Genomic DNA, 17,354 nt, shown 5'->3' with positions numbered 1-17,354 from the left:
ACTGTCATTATTTCTCTATATGCAGTGATGACTGTGAAATATAATGATGACAATAATTTCAACAAAAGGACATATTGGACTTAGAAGAAAAAATCCCATTGTATTAGACTGACTAGTAAGCCACTGTTAAGATTATCATAGAGTTCTCATTCTAATAATGTAGAACTCTCTGGATTCTCACTAAATACTCATTCCACAGTCAGGAAACAAATATGACATGGAGAGTTAGCTTACTAGATGGCCTTTGCCCTTACCCAAGATTCAGGACACAATTATGAGTTTTCAGACATCTGTTGATCTGAATTTATTTGAGTTGTGTTCCCAAAATTATTGCAGTGGAATCTTGATTCTCAAACTTAATTCATTCCAGAAGGCTGTTCGAGAAACAATTTGTTCAAAAACAGAATCATTTTTTCTGATTAGAAAGAATTAAATTGAATTAATTCATTCTAGACTCCCAAATAATTCCCTGTTGTATCCTTTCTTATATAGAGTACATGTCTAATGTACTATTTATTCTATAAATAAACACTTTTTTCCTTAAATTTATCGAACCACCCCCTACTAGCCTTAAAGGAACCACTTTCAGCATTCATTCCAGGGGTGTCTTTCAGGTCAGTATACAGCGTCTTCCCTTTTCCACAAATCATTGCCTTGAAATGCTAGCACCAGCTAACTGCTTTTTCTTTATACAAATCAACAAAAATATTTCTATCTCTTCAATTGCCTGAGATCATTGTTTCATGAGCACTTTCACACCTTTAGCAACACTTGATGGCCTCTTTATATTTTAAAATTGTGCTAATTGTCCATCTAGCCAGCAACAAAACAACAACAAAAATATTCCCAGCACAATTTCCTGAGATGTTAACAACAGGAGGTTTTGTGGTAAACTGATTCATACTCTCAGTCTCTCATTTGTTTGTAACTTTAGAGATGTTGTTTGTTTGTTTTTAATATATTTTTATTGATTTCAGAGAGGAAGAGAGAGGGAGAGAAAGAAAGATAGAAACATCAATGATGAGAGAGAATCATTGATCAGCTGCCTCCTGCATGCCTCACACTGGGGATCAAGCTGCATCTTAGGCATATGGCCTGACTGGGAATCAAACCATGACCTCCGGTCCATAGGTCGATGCTTAGCCACTGAGCAACACTGGCTGGGTACTAAGAGATGCTTTTTGTCATGCTGATATATCAGCATTAAAGGTTTGTGAGGTCAAGAACTGAAGTTTTGTTCACAATCAAGACATTTTTCTGTGAACTACTTGGTCAAGAACCAAATTGTTCGAGATGGGAGATGTCTGAGAACTGACTTTGACTGTATAATTAAATTCCAAATGGTATTGTTTTGAGAAATACATTTACTCATTAAAATGTCTAGCTTTTGACACCATGAGGTGATGAATCAAATGCATTTTTCTACCCCTAATTTCAGAGCCAATTATTAAAAAATACACCAAAATCATTGATGGAGTGCCTGTGGAAATAACTGAAAAAGAGACAAGGGAAGAACGAGTCATTACAGGTAATCTTTAATTCCATAGATGTAACTGTTCCTTGGATTATAAAAATCAAACTACAGCTAATCCTAAAATATCTCTATAAGAATTATTATATCCTGAAAACAACAGTCATAAAGAATATATGCACCCCTATGTTCACAGAAGCATTATTTACAATAGCTAAGATTTGGAAACAGCCCAAGTGGCGTTTAGTAGATTAATGGGTAAAAAAGTTTGGGACATTTACACAATGGAATACTATGCAGCAGTACAAAAGAGGGATCTCTTATCCTTTGGGACAGAATGGAAGGACCAGGATAGAATTATATTAAGCAAAATAAGCCAAACAGAGAAAGACAAATATTACACAATCCCACTTATTTGTAGAATCTAATGAACAAAATAAATTGACCAACAATATAAGACCTGAAGCATAGAGGCATGGGACAGACTGACATACCTTGGTGTGGGGATTAGGGACATGAAAAGAGATAAATCAAAGAACTTATATATACTTACATGAATAGCTCATGGACAGGGGCAATGGGGGGGGGGGTGAAGACCTGGAGGGATGGGTAGAAGCTGGGAGGAGAGAGGTAAATGGGGGAAAAGTGGAAGACATCTGTAATACTATCAATAATAAAAATATATATTAAAATAATTATTAGAGAAACTGTCATTTTCATGGTGGTTATTGAAGTATCTATTTTTTTGGCAGATATAATATTATTCTAAATGTATAATCTATGTTTTTCTCTGAGTTGGAAATTTGTAGACAAATCTATAAGAATTTGTTTTTATTATGTGCTTCATACACATTATATAATGTATTAGTATATCCTAGAACCAAAACCATTCCCTCTTTTGGTTTTCCAATAATCTTAAGGTCTACACATATACATACCAGAATATATGCAAGTATGTATAAAACAATTAATAATTTCAGTAAACCTCTGTATCAATCTCCCACCAATAAATTAGCTTAAAATTCTGAATACAACTATTCTATAAGTATTTGTTTAAATGGGTGATTAGCAACTATGGCCCATGCCGCCTACTCATGTAATAAAGTTTTATTGGAATGCAGTGTTAATTCATTTATATAATGTCCATGAATATTTTCACACTATAGCTACTAAGTTGAATAGTTGCAACACAGGCCATATCACCTACAAAGTTTAAAATGTTTACTATCTGGCCCTTTACAGAGGAAGTTTATCTACCCCTATATTATTCCTATTTTTTTATTGTCTTTCCTTTAGGTCCTGAAATAAAATATACTAGGATTACTACTGGTGGTAGAGAAACAGGAGAAACTCTGAAGAAATTGTTGCAAGAAGGTCAGCATACTAAAAAAAAAATAAGAATATGACTTTACCTAAGCTGTCTGTAAAGACTAATCTTTGAGAGGCTTTATATGTGTTTTTTATTTTATTTTATATCATTTCATTGTTTAAGTTCTATACCAAAATAAGAGAAAAAAATTCAAACATATAGAATGAAGCTTAAATGACAGTCACATTGATTGTTATGTTACATATTTGTTATATATTGTTCAACAGATTTATAAGGAAACAGGTTTATTGAAAAACAGCACTAAAATCTGAGAAAGAACCAAGTGTTGGTCTGGAATTCATTGTTGGGCAGATGTGTTTATATCTGGTCTCCTATCTTCTTGCTACATAAACCAATTTCTGTTATAAACATGTACCCTCTCAGAGGTCACCAAAGTCACCAAACTCATTGAAGGTGGTGATGATCATTTACTTGAAGATGAAGAAATTAAAAGACTGCTTCAGGGAGGTTAGTAAAAAAGAAACAACTAACCCGTTAACAGGTGTGGTGACTGAATTCTTCAACTTTTTAAAGACTGAGCGTTCACAATTTTTTTAAAGATGGGATCATGTGTTATCTTAACAGATTGATTTGTTCAATGGTAGTTTAATTAATATCTATAAATTATAACTACTTTAAGCAGTCTTTAAAAAGTATGGTATAAAGCTTGAGGAGCACTGAATATCTTTTTGCCTTGATACACATAATTATAAGGGTATTTTAAGTATGTGAAAAGGGGAAACTTTTAAAATTGGTAGTTATTTGAACAAACCCAACTTGACATATATTTTATATTTTAAGAAATGTATTCACTGCTCCCACAACAAGAATACAAGGCATGGAATCTTTAAGCTCATAGATCTAGAAAAAAAAACAGTGCATTTAGTAATTTTCTTTCCTAAAACTACATTCTTGGGAATGTGTATCTGTTTCTTCTAACAGTCTATGCAATAATCTATACCTGGGAATGTAAATTATTTTGCATATAATATTAATCTTAATCTTTAAAGTATGGAATGTTCTCTGTGGCATTAAAAGGACCTACTTATAAAGGCAAAAGAGAAAAATAAGAATTCAGAATCTTGTGCAAACTCTGAATAGTAATTATTTGAAGAAATAGCAATGTCATAAATATAATGCAGATAATTTTTATTTGAATAAATTAATTTCCAGTTTATTTCATTAAAGATAAAATGTTGACAGGTTGTTTTAAAGGAACAAGTAATTAAACTATTATAGAAATATCAAATATTCTCTTTGAAATATACCATGAATTGAGAACATTTGAGAATGCTTAGCCAAAGTATGGCCCAGATGGTTTTTCTTGTTTAAATTTTTAAAAATTGTATCACTCTACCCAAGAAAATATAAATTATCTTGGGACCATGTATAATCATTGCTTTTTTTATTCCTTATTTTAATACAGATAAAAATCTCTTATATAATGTTAAAACTGTTCAGCAATAGTAAAAATAAATATTTTTTATTCAAACAATAATTGAATTTCCCCTCAATAGAAAGATATGTATATAAAATATGTAAGATTTCCTTTTAGACAGCAGAGGATATGTGACATAGCCAAAGCTCTAAAGAAATCAAAGGTTTCTGTAAGATCTAATACAGAATTCACTCATCCACCTCCAAAATCTTAATAATCTGCAAAGAAAATATATTCATTTGAGTGAAGAGGCAAAGACATTTTGAAGATTAAATTAAATACTTTTTTTTATTTTTTAGTCCTTGCCACACTAAATAGCATTGTAGAATGGCAGTATTTCCTTTTTTTTTTTAATGTATCTTTAGAGAATGAATCAGTTAGTAGCTGTATCTGTGTATATTGCTTTAATTTATTTAAACTTAAACTTTATGTTAGTATGTTTTCTTTCCTTTACTAAAGTCCCATTAACAAGTCTATTATAAACAATGAATTACATTCCCAAGAATAGCTTTACTCAAGAAAAGAAGATAAACTGCTGCAAGATAATAATATTCTATTTTTAGTTAATATACTCTTCCTTAACTCCTGTTTCTGTTAATTGCAGAGGTTGATTCCTTTAGTTTCCACTATATGGTTTTTCTACATACCTATGAAGCATCAGTTTCCACTATTCCACACCATAAATTTTTATTAAAACATTTCCAAGGTTTTTATTTTTATCAGTATAATCAGTATAGTTATTAGTACAAATCTGAATATTGGTTAGATATGCTAGTTATTTTTCCATTCCTATAAAATCATTTGGTCATCCCTGAATCACAAGAGTCCTTTTACCTAGAACCTAAGAGACACTGATTTATAAAGAAGCTGGTATTAATAGCAATTAGGTCATGCCCAGCCAGTGTGGCTCATTGGTTGAGCACTGACCTATGAACCAGGAGATCACAGTTCGACTTCTGGTCAGAGCACATGCCTGGGTTTGGGGCTCAGTCCCAAGTAGGGAGCATGCAGGAGGTAGCCGATCAATGATTCTTTTTCATCATGGATGTTTCTATCTCTCTCTCCCTCTCCCTTTCCTCTCTGAAATTAAAAGAAAAGAATAGGTCATGCAAGACTGGCTTTTTTCCTTTGAAAATCCCCAGATAATTGGTCTATATCCAAACTTTGGTCCTTATCTCTAAGCTTGGAGTTTTCTATTTGAACTGTTCATATTGTGGTACATTTTGATGATTTGGGTATCAATCACTGAAGTCATGACTAAATGGTCCCCTTGGGTACTAATATTATGATTTTTCACTAAAATACATTAGATTCCTTAACTTAAAAAATGTTCTCACAAAATGCATAAAGTTTTTCATTCTTATCTTAGGCAGAACTGCATTTACCAAAAGTACTAAAGTAATTAAGGAAGAATATCAAACTATGGAGAAAGGAACCAAAACGGTCATGGAAGGTTTTGACAAATCTGACTATATAACCTGTAAAGATTTATGGCCTTTTTAGACAATAGGGAATCAAGTTGTAGATCTGACTCCCAATCTGGGCTCCAACTCTAACTTAAGTTAGCTGATTTATTTATTTTTTGCCTTGGTTCCTTCTTCTGAATAGTGGGGCTAGTAATGTTACCTACATCTAAATGAGTTAATATATGAAAAATGCTTGGAATAATGTTCAGCACATATGAGCTCCCAGTAATGCTAACTAGTATCAGTATTTTGGTCAATTAACATTAATCTGGTCAATAAAGTAATATTTTACACCCTATTTTAAATTTCCAAAGTAATAGTCACATACAAATGCAAAAATCTCACAAATAATTGAACTGACATGCTTTGCATGTTTCACAAAACATGTGGTAGAGAAAGGGCCTTTGTTTGTACCATTTTGATTCTCTAAACATGCCCTGTTACAACTCTCATTCAGTTTGAAATAGCAGAGTGCCCCTGGGAGGAACTCTGATTTTGTTCACTTCATTTACACTTTTTTCTAAAAATGTTTGTTTGCCACGATGAACACTTATTTTGATATTGTCATACTGAAATAGTAATGAATTAGAAAATTAACTAACTGGATGCTCATCAATTGGATGCTATCAAATGAATAGAAAAAAAATCCAACTGTCAGTGCTAATTTTGAGAAGTAATGTTGTGAATACTTCTCTGATCTTGTTATAAATTGTACAATAACTTATTTGGAATTTAACAAGTCCATTATAAAAATGGTCTTATTCACTATTCAAAGGTTGGATCCCATTTTTTTCTTGACAAAATTTATAAGACATATTTTGTTATCAAATACTTTTAAAGTTAGGAAATTTATCAATTGGAACATATTCTGTAAATCAGACTTTCCTATCTCACATAAACTTTACCCCACTATCCAATTTAAGGAAGTTTTCCACAGTTCTGTATTTTTATTATAGCACTAATATGGTGTTAAATCATGTACATCATATATTCTGTGGAAAGGAAAGACATGTTGGAAATCTGCCACATAGAACTAAAATTTGTAAAAAGAAATTTAAAACGTTTCTTTTTACTTGGTGTTATATAGCCAAAATTACTGTTGGTGACAGGTTCATGCCTTACCTTTTATGGAATACTAAAGGCCTGATGCATGAAATCCTTGCAAGGGTAGGCCCTTGCAGCCACCCCAACGGCTGCTGCCTCGGCCCCCGCAGCCCCAGCTTCGTCTGGAAAGTCCTCCAGAAGGTCATTCTGCTGTTTGGCCATTCAGGCAATTTGCACATTATGCTTTTATTATTATATGTTAGAGACTTTATATATGCATATATATTAGAAAAAGTTTGACTTAATTATCTAATATAGATTATTTATAAAAATCAAGAAGTCAAATTTGAAGAAAATATAAAGGTAAGCTGAAAAATGAAGTCACTGTAGGAACCTCAGTGATCTCAAATGATCAACAACAAAGTGAAAACGGGAAGTTAGGGATTAGGAAGATGGCCACTGGCAGGAAGGTAGGGAGGGAGAGTGTGAGAGCTCGAAGGAGCGATAGAGGAGTGTGTGGACATGTGTGGTGTGTATGTGTATGAACTAGGGACAGTTAGATTCTGCAGGTCTTCCAAGGGGCTGCCAAACCAGGCAGGCTTAGAGGGCAGAGCCCCACTCCCAGTGCAGACACTCCTGGGTGGCCAGTGAGGGCACAGAGAACACACCATTTTGAGAAACAGAGCTACTTGAGACTAGGATCCTGGCCTCAGCACCACCCAGTCTGGTCTTAGATGCAAACTAGGACCCTGCAGCCACTGGGGACAGAGACTGTGACCACAGCTACAGACCCACAAACACCAAGAATCCAGACATCCCCGCAGCAGATTTCTGTGAGTAACAGAGCCTACCCTCCTCCCCGCAGGCTTGCAGGCAGCACCATAGTAACTGACAGACCTGCCCCTTGCACAGCAAGTGCAACTGCAGGAATTTGAGCCTGAGAGCTTGCAGAGACTGGGAACCTGTTCCCCGCAGTACCTCTGCAGGAACTTGAGCCTAGGAGTGCTCAGACACTGGGAATTTGTTCCCCGCAAGGCAATCGGGCAACCAAACCCGAAGCCCATGCAGAGCAGTAGTGCCACCAGACTTTGATTCTGGGCAAGCGTTCACTGAAGTCCCCCAAGCTGACTGGGACCCCAATTCTCCAGGCTGGAGGCAGCACTAAGCACCAGTGACTTGACTCTGTTTCTTATCACACGTGCCTGGAAGCCCTGATTCCCAGTGCATTCACACAAAGAGCCAGCGACTCCAATTCTAGGTGCATGCACACACAAGGACCCTGAATCTCAGCGCAAGGCTGAGATATTGGATTCTTAGGGAAATCTGACTCCAGGCACATACTAGGGGGCTCCAATTCTCAACACACTCCAGGGGGGTCTCTGTTTCAGTGTGGTGCAGGCAGAGTCCCTGATTGTAGGTGCGCACATGAGGCCACCCTGAGTTCTGGTAACCCTGACTCTGGGCGAACCTGTTTCCCACCAACCCACGACAGTCACACATCTTAGTGTCAGAGCTCTTCAGTAAGACTAAGGTGGTGCGAAGCTCCCACTGCACATGTCCCAGGCCCATGCAACTCGACGTTTGAACCTTCTGGTGATAGTCAAAATGGGGAGTGACACAATCCCCAGAGGAAAGAAAATGAGGAGTCGCCAAGAAAGGAAATTAGTGAAATGGAAGCATGCAACATGACAGAAAAAGAATTCAGAGTAATGGTTGTACAATTCATTCACCAGATGGATGAGAAAATCAACAACCTATGCTAGAATCAGGAAGAAATGAAAGTGATATAGCTACAATCAAAAACACCGTGGAAGGTTTCAACAGTAGACTAGAAGAAGCAGAGGACCAAATTAGTGAGTTAGAAGATAAGGTTGAGAAACAAGCTCAATCTGAACAGCAACTGGAGAGAAAATTTAAAAAACAGAAGGAGAGCCTAAGGGAGATTTGGGACAACATGAAACAATGTAACATATGCATAACAGGGCTGCCAGATGGACAAGAAGAGCAGCAAGGATTAGAAAATCTATTTGAAGAAATAATGACAGAAAACTTCCCAGATATGGGGAAGAAAAAAGTTACACAAGTACAGAGAGTCCCAAGCAAGATGAATACCAAAAGACCCACACCAAGACATGTCATAATTACAATGGCAAATCTTCACGACAAAGAGAGAATCATAAAGGCTGCAAGAGAGAGACAGAGAGTTACCTACAAAGGATCCCCCATCAGATTAACAAATGATTTCTCAACAGAAAAACATCAAGCTAGAAGGAAATAAAAGGAAGTATACAAAGTGTTGCAAAGCAAAGGTCTGAATCCAAGAATTCTCTATCCAGCAAGACTATCAATCAAAACTGAAGGGGAAATCAAGAGCTTCACAGATTAAAAAAAGGCTAAGGGAGTTTATTATTACCAAGCCAGCAATGCAAGAAATACTAAAGGGAATGCTGTAAAAAGAAATGAAAAGGTAAGAAAGAACACAGGCACAAAAATAGAAATGACTACAAACAAGTACCTTTCAATAATAACTTTAAAAATAAATGGACTAAATGCTCCAATCAAAAGACATTGAGTGGCTGAATGGATAAAAAAACATGACCCATACATTTGCTGTCTACAAGAGACCCACCTCAGAAGAAGGGATTCAGACAGACTGAAAGTGAAGGAATGGAAAATTATCTCTCAGGCAAATGGAAATGAAAAAAAGCTGGGGTAGCAATACTTATATCTGACAAAATAGACCTCAAAATGAAGGCCATAACAAGCGATAAGGAAGGCTACTTCATAGTACTAAAGGGATCTATACAACAAGAGGATATAACCCTGATAAACATATATGCATCCAATGCAGGAGCACCCAAATACATAAAAAAAAAACTCCTGGAAGTTATCAAGGGAGAGATTAACAACAATACAATCCTAGTAGGGGACTTAAAGACACCACTGACATCACTGGATAAATACTCTAGACAAAAAATCAGCAAAGAAACAACAATCCTAAATGACTCTCTAGATCAAATAGACTTAATTGACATCTTCAGAACATTTCAAAACAAAGACAAGGAATATACATTCTTCTCAAGTGCACGTGGGACATTTTCAAAAATAGACCACATATTGGGTCACAAGCAAAGTCTCCCCAAATTCAAGAAGACTGAAATCATACCAAGCATCTTCTCAGACCACAATGGCAAAATATTAGAAATTAACTACAATAAAAACAATCCAAAAAACTCAAACACTTGGAAGCTGAATAGCATGCTACTAAATAATGATTGGGTTACCAATGAGATCAAAGAAGAAATTAAAAACATCCTGGAAACTAATGACAATAAAAACACAACAATCCAAAATTTATGAGACACAATGAAAGCAATCCTGAGAGGGAAGTTTATAGCTCTACAGGCCTACCTCAAAAAAAACAAGAAAAAATGATAGTAAATCATCTAACTCTACAACTCAAAGAATAAGAAAGAGAGCAACGAGAAAAGCCCAGAGTGAGCAGAAGGAAGGAGATAATAAAGATCAGAGCAGAAATAAATGACATAGAGACCAAAAAAATAATACAAAAGATCAATGAAACCAAGAGCTGGTTCTTTGAAAGGATAAACAAGATTGGTGAACCTCTAGCCAGACTCACCAAGAAGCAAAGAGAGAGGACCCAAAAAAACATAATCAGAAATGAAAGAGGTGAAATAACAACGGACCCCACAGAAATTCAAAGGATTGTTAAAAAATACTATGAACAACTCTACCCCTTCAAACTAGACAGCCTGCAGGAAATGGACATATTCCTAGAAAAATACAACCTTCCAAAACACAATCAGGAAGATTCTAAAAATCTCAATAGGCCAATAACTATGGAAGAAATTGAAGCAGTCATCAAAAAGCTCCCAGCAAACAAAAGCCCGGGGCCAGATGGCTTCACAGGGGAGTTTTACCAAACATTCAAGGAAGAACTAAAACCTATCCTTCTCAGAATATTCTAAAAAATTCAAGAGGAAGAGACACTTCCAAGCTCATTCTATGAAGCCAGTATTACCCTAATACCAAAACCAGATAAAGACAACACAATGAAGGATAATTATAGGCCAATATCCCTCATGAACATAGATGCCAAAATACTCAACAAAATTCTAGCAAATCGGATCCAGCAATACATCAGAAAGATCATACACTATGATCAATTAGGATTTATCCTGGGAATGCAAGGATGGTACAATATCCACAAATCAATCAACGTGATACATCACATAAACAAATTGAGAGATAAAAATCACATAGTCATATCAATTGATGCAGAAAAAGGATTTGACAAAATCCAACACCCTTTCTTCATAACAACTCTCAGCAATGTAGGAATAGAAGGATCATACCTCAACGTAATAAAAACCATATATGACAAAACCACAACCAACATCATACTCAATGGTCAAAAACTAAAACCATTTCCCCTAAGAACAGGAACAAAACAGGGATGCCCACTCTCACCAATCCTGTTCGACATAGTACTGGAAGTACTAGCTATTGTGATCAGACAAGAAGAAGAAATAAAAGGCATCCAAATTGGAAAAGAAGAAGTAAAACTATCCTTATTTGCAGATGATATGATACTGTACATAGAAAACCATAAAGACTCCATCAAAAAATTATTAGACTTAATAAAGGAATTCAGCAATGTAGCAGGATACAAAATTAATGCCAGGAAATCTATGGCATTTATTTACACCTATAGTGAACTTACAGAAAGAGAAACTACAAAAGCAATCCCATTTATCATTGCACCCAAAAAATTAATATATCTAGAAATAAACTTAACTAAGGAGGTAAAATTCCTATATGCGAAAAACTACAGGACACTGAAGAAAGAGATAGAGGAAGACATAAACAGATTGAATAACATACTGTGTTCATGGATTGGTTGAATCAACATCATCAAAATGTCCATAACACCCAAAGCAATCTATAGATTCAATGCAAAACCTATTAAAATACCAACGGCATATTTCACAAATATAGAATGAACATTCCAAAAATTCATGTGGAATAAAAAAAGACCTCGAATAGCTGAAGCAATCCTGAGAAAGAAGAAAAAGTTGGTGGGATCTCAACACCAGATATCAAGCCATATTACAAAGCCACTGTTCTTAAAACAGCTTGGTACTGGCACAAGAACAGACATATATATAGATCAATGGAACAGAGTAGAGAACCCGGAAATTGACCCAAACCACTATGCTCAATTAATATTCGACAGAGGAGGCAAGAGCATACAATGGAGTCAAGATAGTCTCTTCAATAAATGGTGTTAGGAAAATTGGACAGATACATGCAAAAAGATGAAACTAAACCACCAACTTACACCATACACAAAAATAAACTCAAAATGAATAAAGGACTTAAACGTAAGATGGGAAACCATAAAAATACTTGAGGAATCCACAGGCAGCGAAATCCACAGGCAGCGAATATGCCGAAGGAATTTCTTCACTAATACTGCTCCTAGGGCAATGGAAACTAAAAAGAAAATAAACAAATGGGACTACATCAAAATAAAAAGCTTATGCACAGCAAAGGAAACCATGAACAAACCAACAAGAAAGCCCACTGCATGGGAGAACATATTTGCTAATGTTATCACCAATAAGAGTTTAATCTCCAGCATTTACAGGGAGCTCATACAACTTAATAAAAGGAAGATAAACAATCCAATCAAAAAAGGGCAACGGACCTAAATAGACACTTTTTGAAAGAGGACATACAGAAGGCCAAAAGACATATGAAAACATGCTCAAAGTCACTAATTATACGAGAGATGCAAATTAAAAGAACAACACGGTATCATCTCATACCTGTCAGAATGGCTATCATCAACAAATCAACAAACAGCAAGTGTTGGAGAGGATGTGGAGAAAAAGGTACCCTTTTGCACTGTTGGTGGGAATGCAGACAGGTGCAGCCACTGTGGAGAACAGTACCCAAACCACTATGCCCAATTAATATTCGACAGAGGAGGCAAGAGCATATAATGGAGTCACTAAAAATGGAACTTCCATTTGACCCAGTGATCCCACTTCTAGAAATATATCCCAAGAAGCTAGAAGCACAAATCAGAAAAGATATATGCACCCCTACGTTCATTGCAGCACAATTCACCATAGCTAAGATTGGAAACAGCCTAAGCGCCCATCAGCAGATGAGTGGATTCAAAAACTGTGGTACATCTACACAATGGAATGCTATGCTGCTGTAAAAAAAGGAGTTACCATTTGCAACAGCATGGATGGAACTGGAAAGCGTTATGCTAAGTGAAATAAGCCAGTCAGAGAAAGACAAATACCACATGATCTCACTCATTTGTGGAATATAGTGAACAATATAGGCTGATGAAAAGGGATAGATCCAGAGACAGAGAAACAGCAATAAGACTGTCAAACCTCAGAGGGAAAGTAGGGGAGGGTGGGGGTAAGGGGGAGTGATCAACCAAAGAACTTGTATGCATACATATAAGCCCAACCAATGGACACAGACAACAGGGGGGCAAGGACATGAGTGGGGGGGAATGAGGTCACATATGTAATACCTTAATCAATAAAGAAATTAAAGATTGAAAGAAAATAGGACATTAGGCCTTCCAGGTAGAGCTTATTGATGAAGTACAAGAAAAATAAGGGAATTTAGAAATATTTTAAACTGAAAAAGCCCAAAACTACACAGTTATAGACACTTGAAATTCTTAAAAATAATTTTCTTATTATTTTTAACTAGTTTTTTTTTTTTTAATGGTCTTTCAGGATTAGAAGTAAATCTGGAGATATGTAGGCACACATTTTCTGAATTGCTTATTTTTTTTTTTATTTCTAGAGTTATTAGCCAAATGATACTTTGTTGTCCTCATGTACTAAAAGGTAATCATGACTTAATTTACAATGATAATTCACAGAGGCAAAAGTCTGATAACATTATAAATAAAAATGAGTGGATATCCCTGGGAAGATACTTCTGCTAAACATTATATAATGTGAAACATCCCTTCATCAAAGTCATGCTTTTTTCAAAAAGGGTGAAAAAAATCATGTAAGTTATGTACTCTTTGTTGAAGTGGCACATTATACAGAGCTCCAAATGCCACAATGTAACAAAATATTTTGCAAATGGTGAAAATTCATTATGATACATGGAAAATAACTTTCTGTTTTGTCTGTTACCAATGAAAGTCTCATGTTTGTGAAATTAACTATTCCAAAAGAAAATCTACACACTTAAGTGATGTTTATTTAAAATTTTATACTTTTCTGCTTAATTGTGGTCTTCTGTCTGATGCTGGCCATAGTTTCAAAGTTTTTCTGACTACAACTATTTAATTTTAGACACACCTGTGAGGAAGATACAAGACAATAAAAGAGTTCAAGGTAAATGTATTAACTATAGTAATGTACATATGTAACACATGTGTTGTTAAAAGAAACCAAAGAAAAGGAGAGTGCTTTCATATATTTTATTGTACTTTGTTGTCTATTAGGGAGAACAGTTAGCCAATGGGGGTAGACTATTTTGATAGCAAGAAGATAAATTGTTTATATTCTGCACTATTAGTACAATCTAAGAATAACAAATATTAAGGAAAAAGTAATTATACTCATCTAAAGTGCTAGATACATTGAACCCCGTAGGAAAACTCAAATAGAGTTAATATGGAAAGAAATCCTTAAATATCAGAGCTGAACAAAAGTAAGAAAGGAGGATTTGAACTTTGTAAAATGTTATTTTTTGAGATGAGACTAGAGTTGAAGTATAAACACTGTCCACATACAGGTGATTGCTAATATAACTGTTCAAAATATTGATATCATGTGTAGATTACATATACATAATTTACATCCCATGTGCTACCATATTCTTTATAACTATGTTTATGTGCACTTTCTAATCTTCCACTTAGGTTACCTTACATTCTAATACATTAAAAAAATCAAAGATTCCCCTTATGGAACTTGGAATAAATTATAAATTTGGAGTTTCTAAAATAATTACATACTGGTAGTCAAAAGAAGTTACAAGTCTTACAAATGCATTATGGGCATATCTGATTTTAAGCTAATCCAATACAGACATTTGAAATTAAATAATCAATGGTACATGTAATTTTTAATTAAAATTTATCAGGGATTTCTTCTGAACTTTCAAATTCATTCAAATTTTCTTGGGAACTAAAATCACCACTTTAAATTATCATTTTCATATACTTTTATACAAAGTGTAACCTTGATTTTATCATCATAAATGAAGGATATTAAGAAACTAGAGGCCCAGTGCTTGAAATTCATGCACTCAGCAGGGGGGTGGGGAGGAGGGTCCCTCAACCTGGCCTGTGCCTTCTCGCAGTCTGGGAGCCCTCAGAGTATGTCCAACTGGCGACTTAGGCCTAAGCTGCCAGTCAGACATCCGTAGCACTGCTGTGGAGGTGGGAGAGGCTCCCACCACCGCCGCTGTGCTTGCCAGCATGAGCCCAGCTTCTGGCTGAGCGGTGCTCCCCCTGTGGGAGTGCACTTACCACCAGGGGGAAGCTCCTGTATTGCATCTTCCCCTTGGTAGTCAGTGCACTTCACAGAGAACTGTTCTTCTGCTGGTCATTCCACCGTTCAGTCAATTTGCATATTAGCCTTTTATTATATAAGATATGGTCTTTTATAGATATAGTTATACATAGAATATCATATTTTTAAACTTTAATATTTCATTACATTTATTATCTATATGTTCTCTTTTCTTCCTAATCAGGATCTAGAAGACGATCAAGAGAAGATCGTTCTCAGTGAAAATCCAGACAAGACGACATAGTTTATACAACCCTAAACCCTGACATTAAAGAATTATTATGAAAGCCACTTTGATTTCAGGAAATAAACCATCACTGCAAAAAAAAACAATCATTGAACAATTCTGAATGCAAATTTAATTCTTTTTAATTAGGAAAATGAGGGAAATGTGGACTTTACAATCTCAATTGTGAGATGGGAACTGAGGGAATTCAAACACCATACAGGTTTTTACATCTTGACATTAAACATTCTGACGAACTTTGGGATCCATCAAAGAAAATCCTTATCACTGGATCCATTACAATTCAAATCTCAGTGGTGAGCCATTATCTGATTCAGAAAATTAAGCCTTGAATTTATTTAGTGGATAGACAAAATGTATGCAATCAGTTACTTCTCCATGAAAAGCTAACTTATAGAAAAGGGTGCTCAATATTAAGAAAACAACCCTAGCCAGTTTGGCTCAGTGAATAGAGCATAGGCCTGAGGACTGAAGGGTCCCAGGTTCAATTCTGGCCAAGGGCGCATGCCCAGGTTACAGGCTTGATCCTGAGAGGGTGGTGTGCAGGAGGCAGCCGATCAATGATTCTCTCTCATCATTGATGTTTCTATCTCTCTCTCTCTTCTTCTCTGAAACCAATAAAAATATATTTTAAAAATATAAAGAAAACAAACAAAACTTTTACATCAAAAGGTTTTGCACATTTTTAATGCAATGTGGGTTTACTGGTAAATTATGTATTTCTACAACTCATTTTATACTCTTGAAATATTTGTCATATGCTGTTTGCAGTACATATTTTTATATCAAATATTTCAATATAACCATACATTTTTCAGCTATAAAGAGAATTACTTCAAATTGGGTAATTCAGAAAACTCAAGATTTAAATTAATAAGTGGTTTGGACATGGATTTTTATACCTCCTTTGTTGTAACAAATACTCATTAAAGGAAGCTGAATAAATTTAGTGCTTCTTGAATTTTTAAAACTATTGCTTTGAAAAAGAATCATTATATAATAAATCAATTATTAAACATGAACTGAGTACCTAATATAACCCCAGAACTGTACTAAATTGCGAGGAGCAAACGATGAATTACACAGTCACTGTCCTCAAAGGGTAGAGACAAATCACCAATAACCCATAATGCACCATGGCCTTTAATCAGCACTATACAATCACAAATACATCAATTATTTTTTTCTATGATTGAGCTAGACATAGGAGTAACCACAGAAAGCTCTGAACTGAAACTGAAGTAATATTAGAGTCCATTGCATGGCAAAAGAGGGAAGAAAAATATTTGTTTGTTGAGAATGATAAAGGTATCAGATTAATCTACCCAGATCTCAATAAGTGTCATTCTTGCTTGGACTAGTTGATATAAGAGCATTTATGAAATAGAATGTATACTCATAAGAAAATGATTAGTGATTGTGTAATAAAATTATATCATGCATTGGAAATCAGTCATTGGGAAATTATAAAACTAAGGAGGGCCAAACTAAAGATATCAGTCTTGACTATACTTACCCAACTTGGATCAGAGGTTCAGTTCTAAAGTACCACTACAGGACCTGGAAACTTTTTGGGTAGCTGAGGAGCAATTTGGGTGAGGAAATAAGACATAAAATTTTGATAATATTGCTTGGAGAAGAAGTGTTTGATAGCCTTGTTTTTCCAGAATGCTTTCTAGTGTGGGCCAGTGGTAAGATCAATGTCTAGTATTTAGAGACCCT

At 35.2% G+C, this 17,354-nt stretch overlaps 1 protein-coding gene across 10 annotated transcripts in view; it reads left to right on the top strand.

Moving 5' to 3' along the window:
- Positions 1-16,162, top strand: part of POSTN (periostin) — a 50,989-nt gene extending 34,827 nt beyond the window's left edge. For 7 of the 10 annotated variants that reach the window (XM_036301046.1, XM_036301042.1, XM_036301047.1 and 4 more), the window contains 5 exons: positions 1,439-1,528; positions 2,768-2,845; positions 3,225-3,308; positions 14,159-14,200; positions 15,570-15,726. In XM_036301046.1, the coding sequence (XP_036156939.1) occupies positions 1,439-1,528; positions 2,768-2,845; positions 3,225-3,308; positions 14,159-14,200; positions 15,570-15,607 (332 nt within the window). In that variant the 3' untranslated portion in view covers positions 15,608-15,726. Of the gene's footprint in view, positions 1-1,438; positions 1,529-2,767; positions 2,846-3,224; positions 3,309-13,652; positions 13,697-14,158; positions 14,201-15,569 lie in introns of all 10 variants that reach the window. The other 3 variants (XR_004966312.1, XR_004966313.1, XM_036301043.1) reach the window with 3 other exon arrangements.
- Positions 16,163-17,354: the final 1,192 nt, after the last annotated feature.

Source organism: Myotis myotis, unplaced genomic scaffold (assembly GCF_014108235.1).
Source record: "Myotis myotis isolate mMyoMyo1 unplaced genomic scaffold, mMyoMyo1.p scaffold_m19_p_3, whole genome shotgun sequence".
Taxonomy (NCBI): Eukaryota; Metazoa; Chordata; class Mammalia; order Chiroptera; family Vespertilionidae; genus Myotis; species Myotis myotis.
The sequence above is the reverse complement of the archived record's forward strand: the minus strand, read 5'-3'. Positions and strand labels throughout refer to the sequence as shown.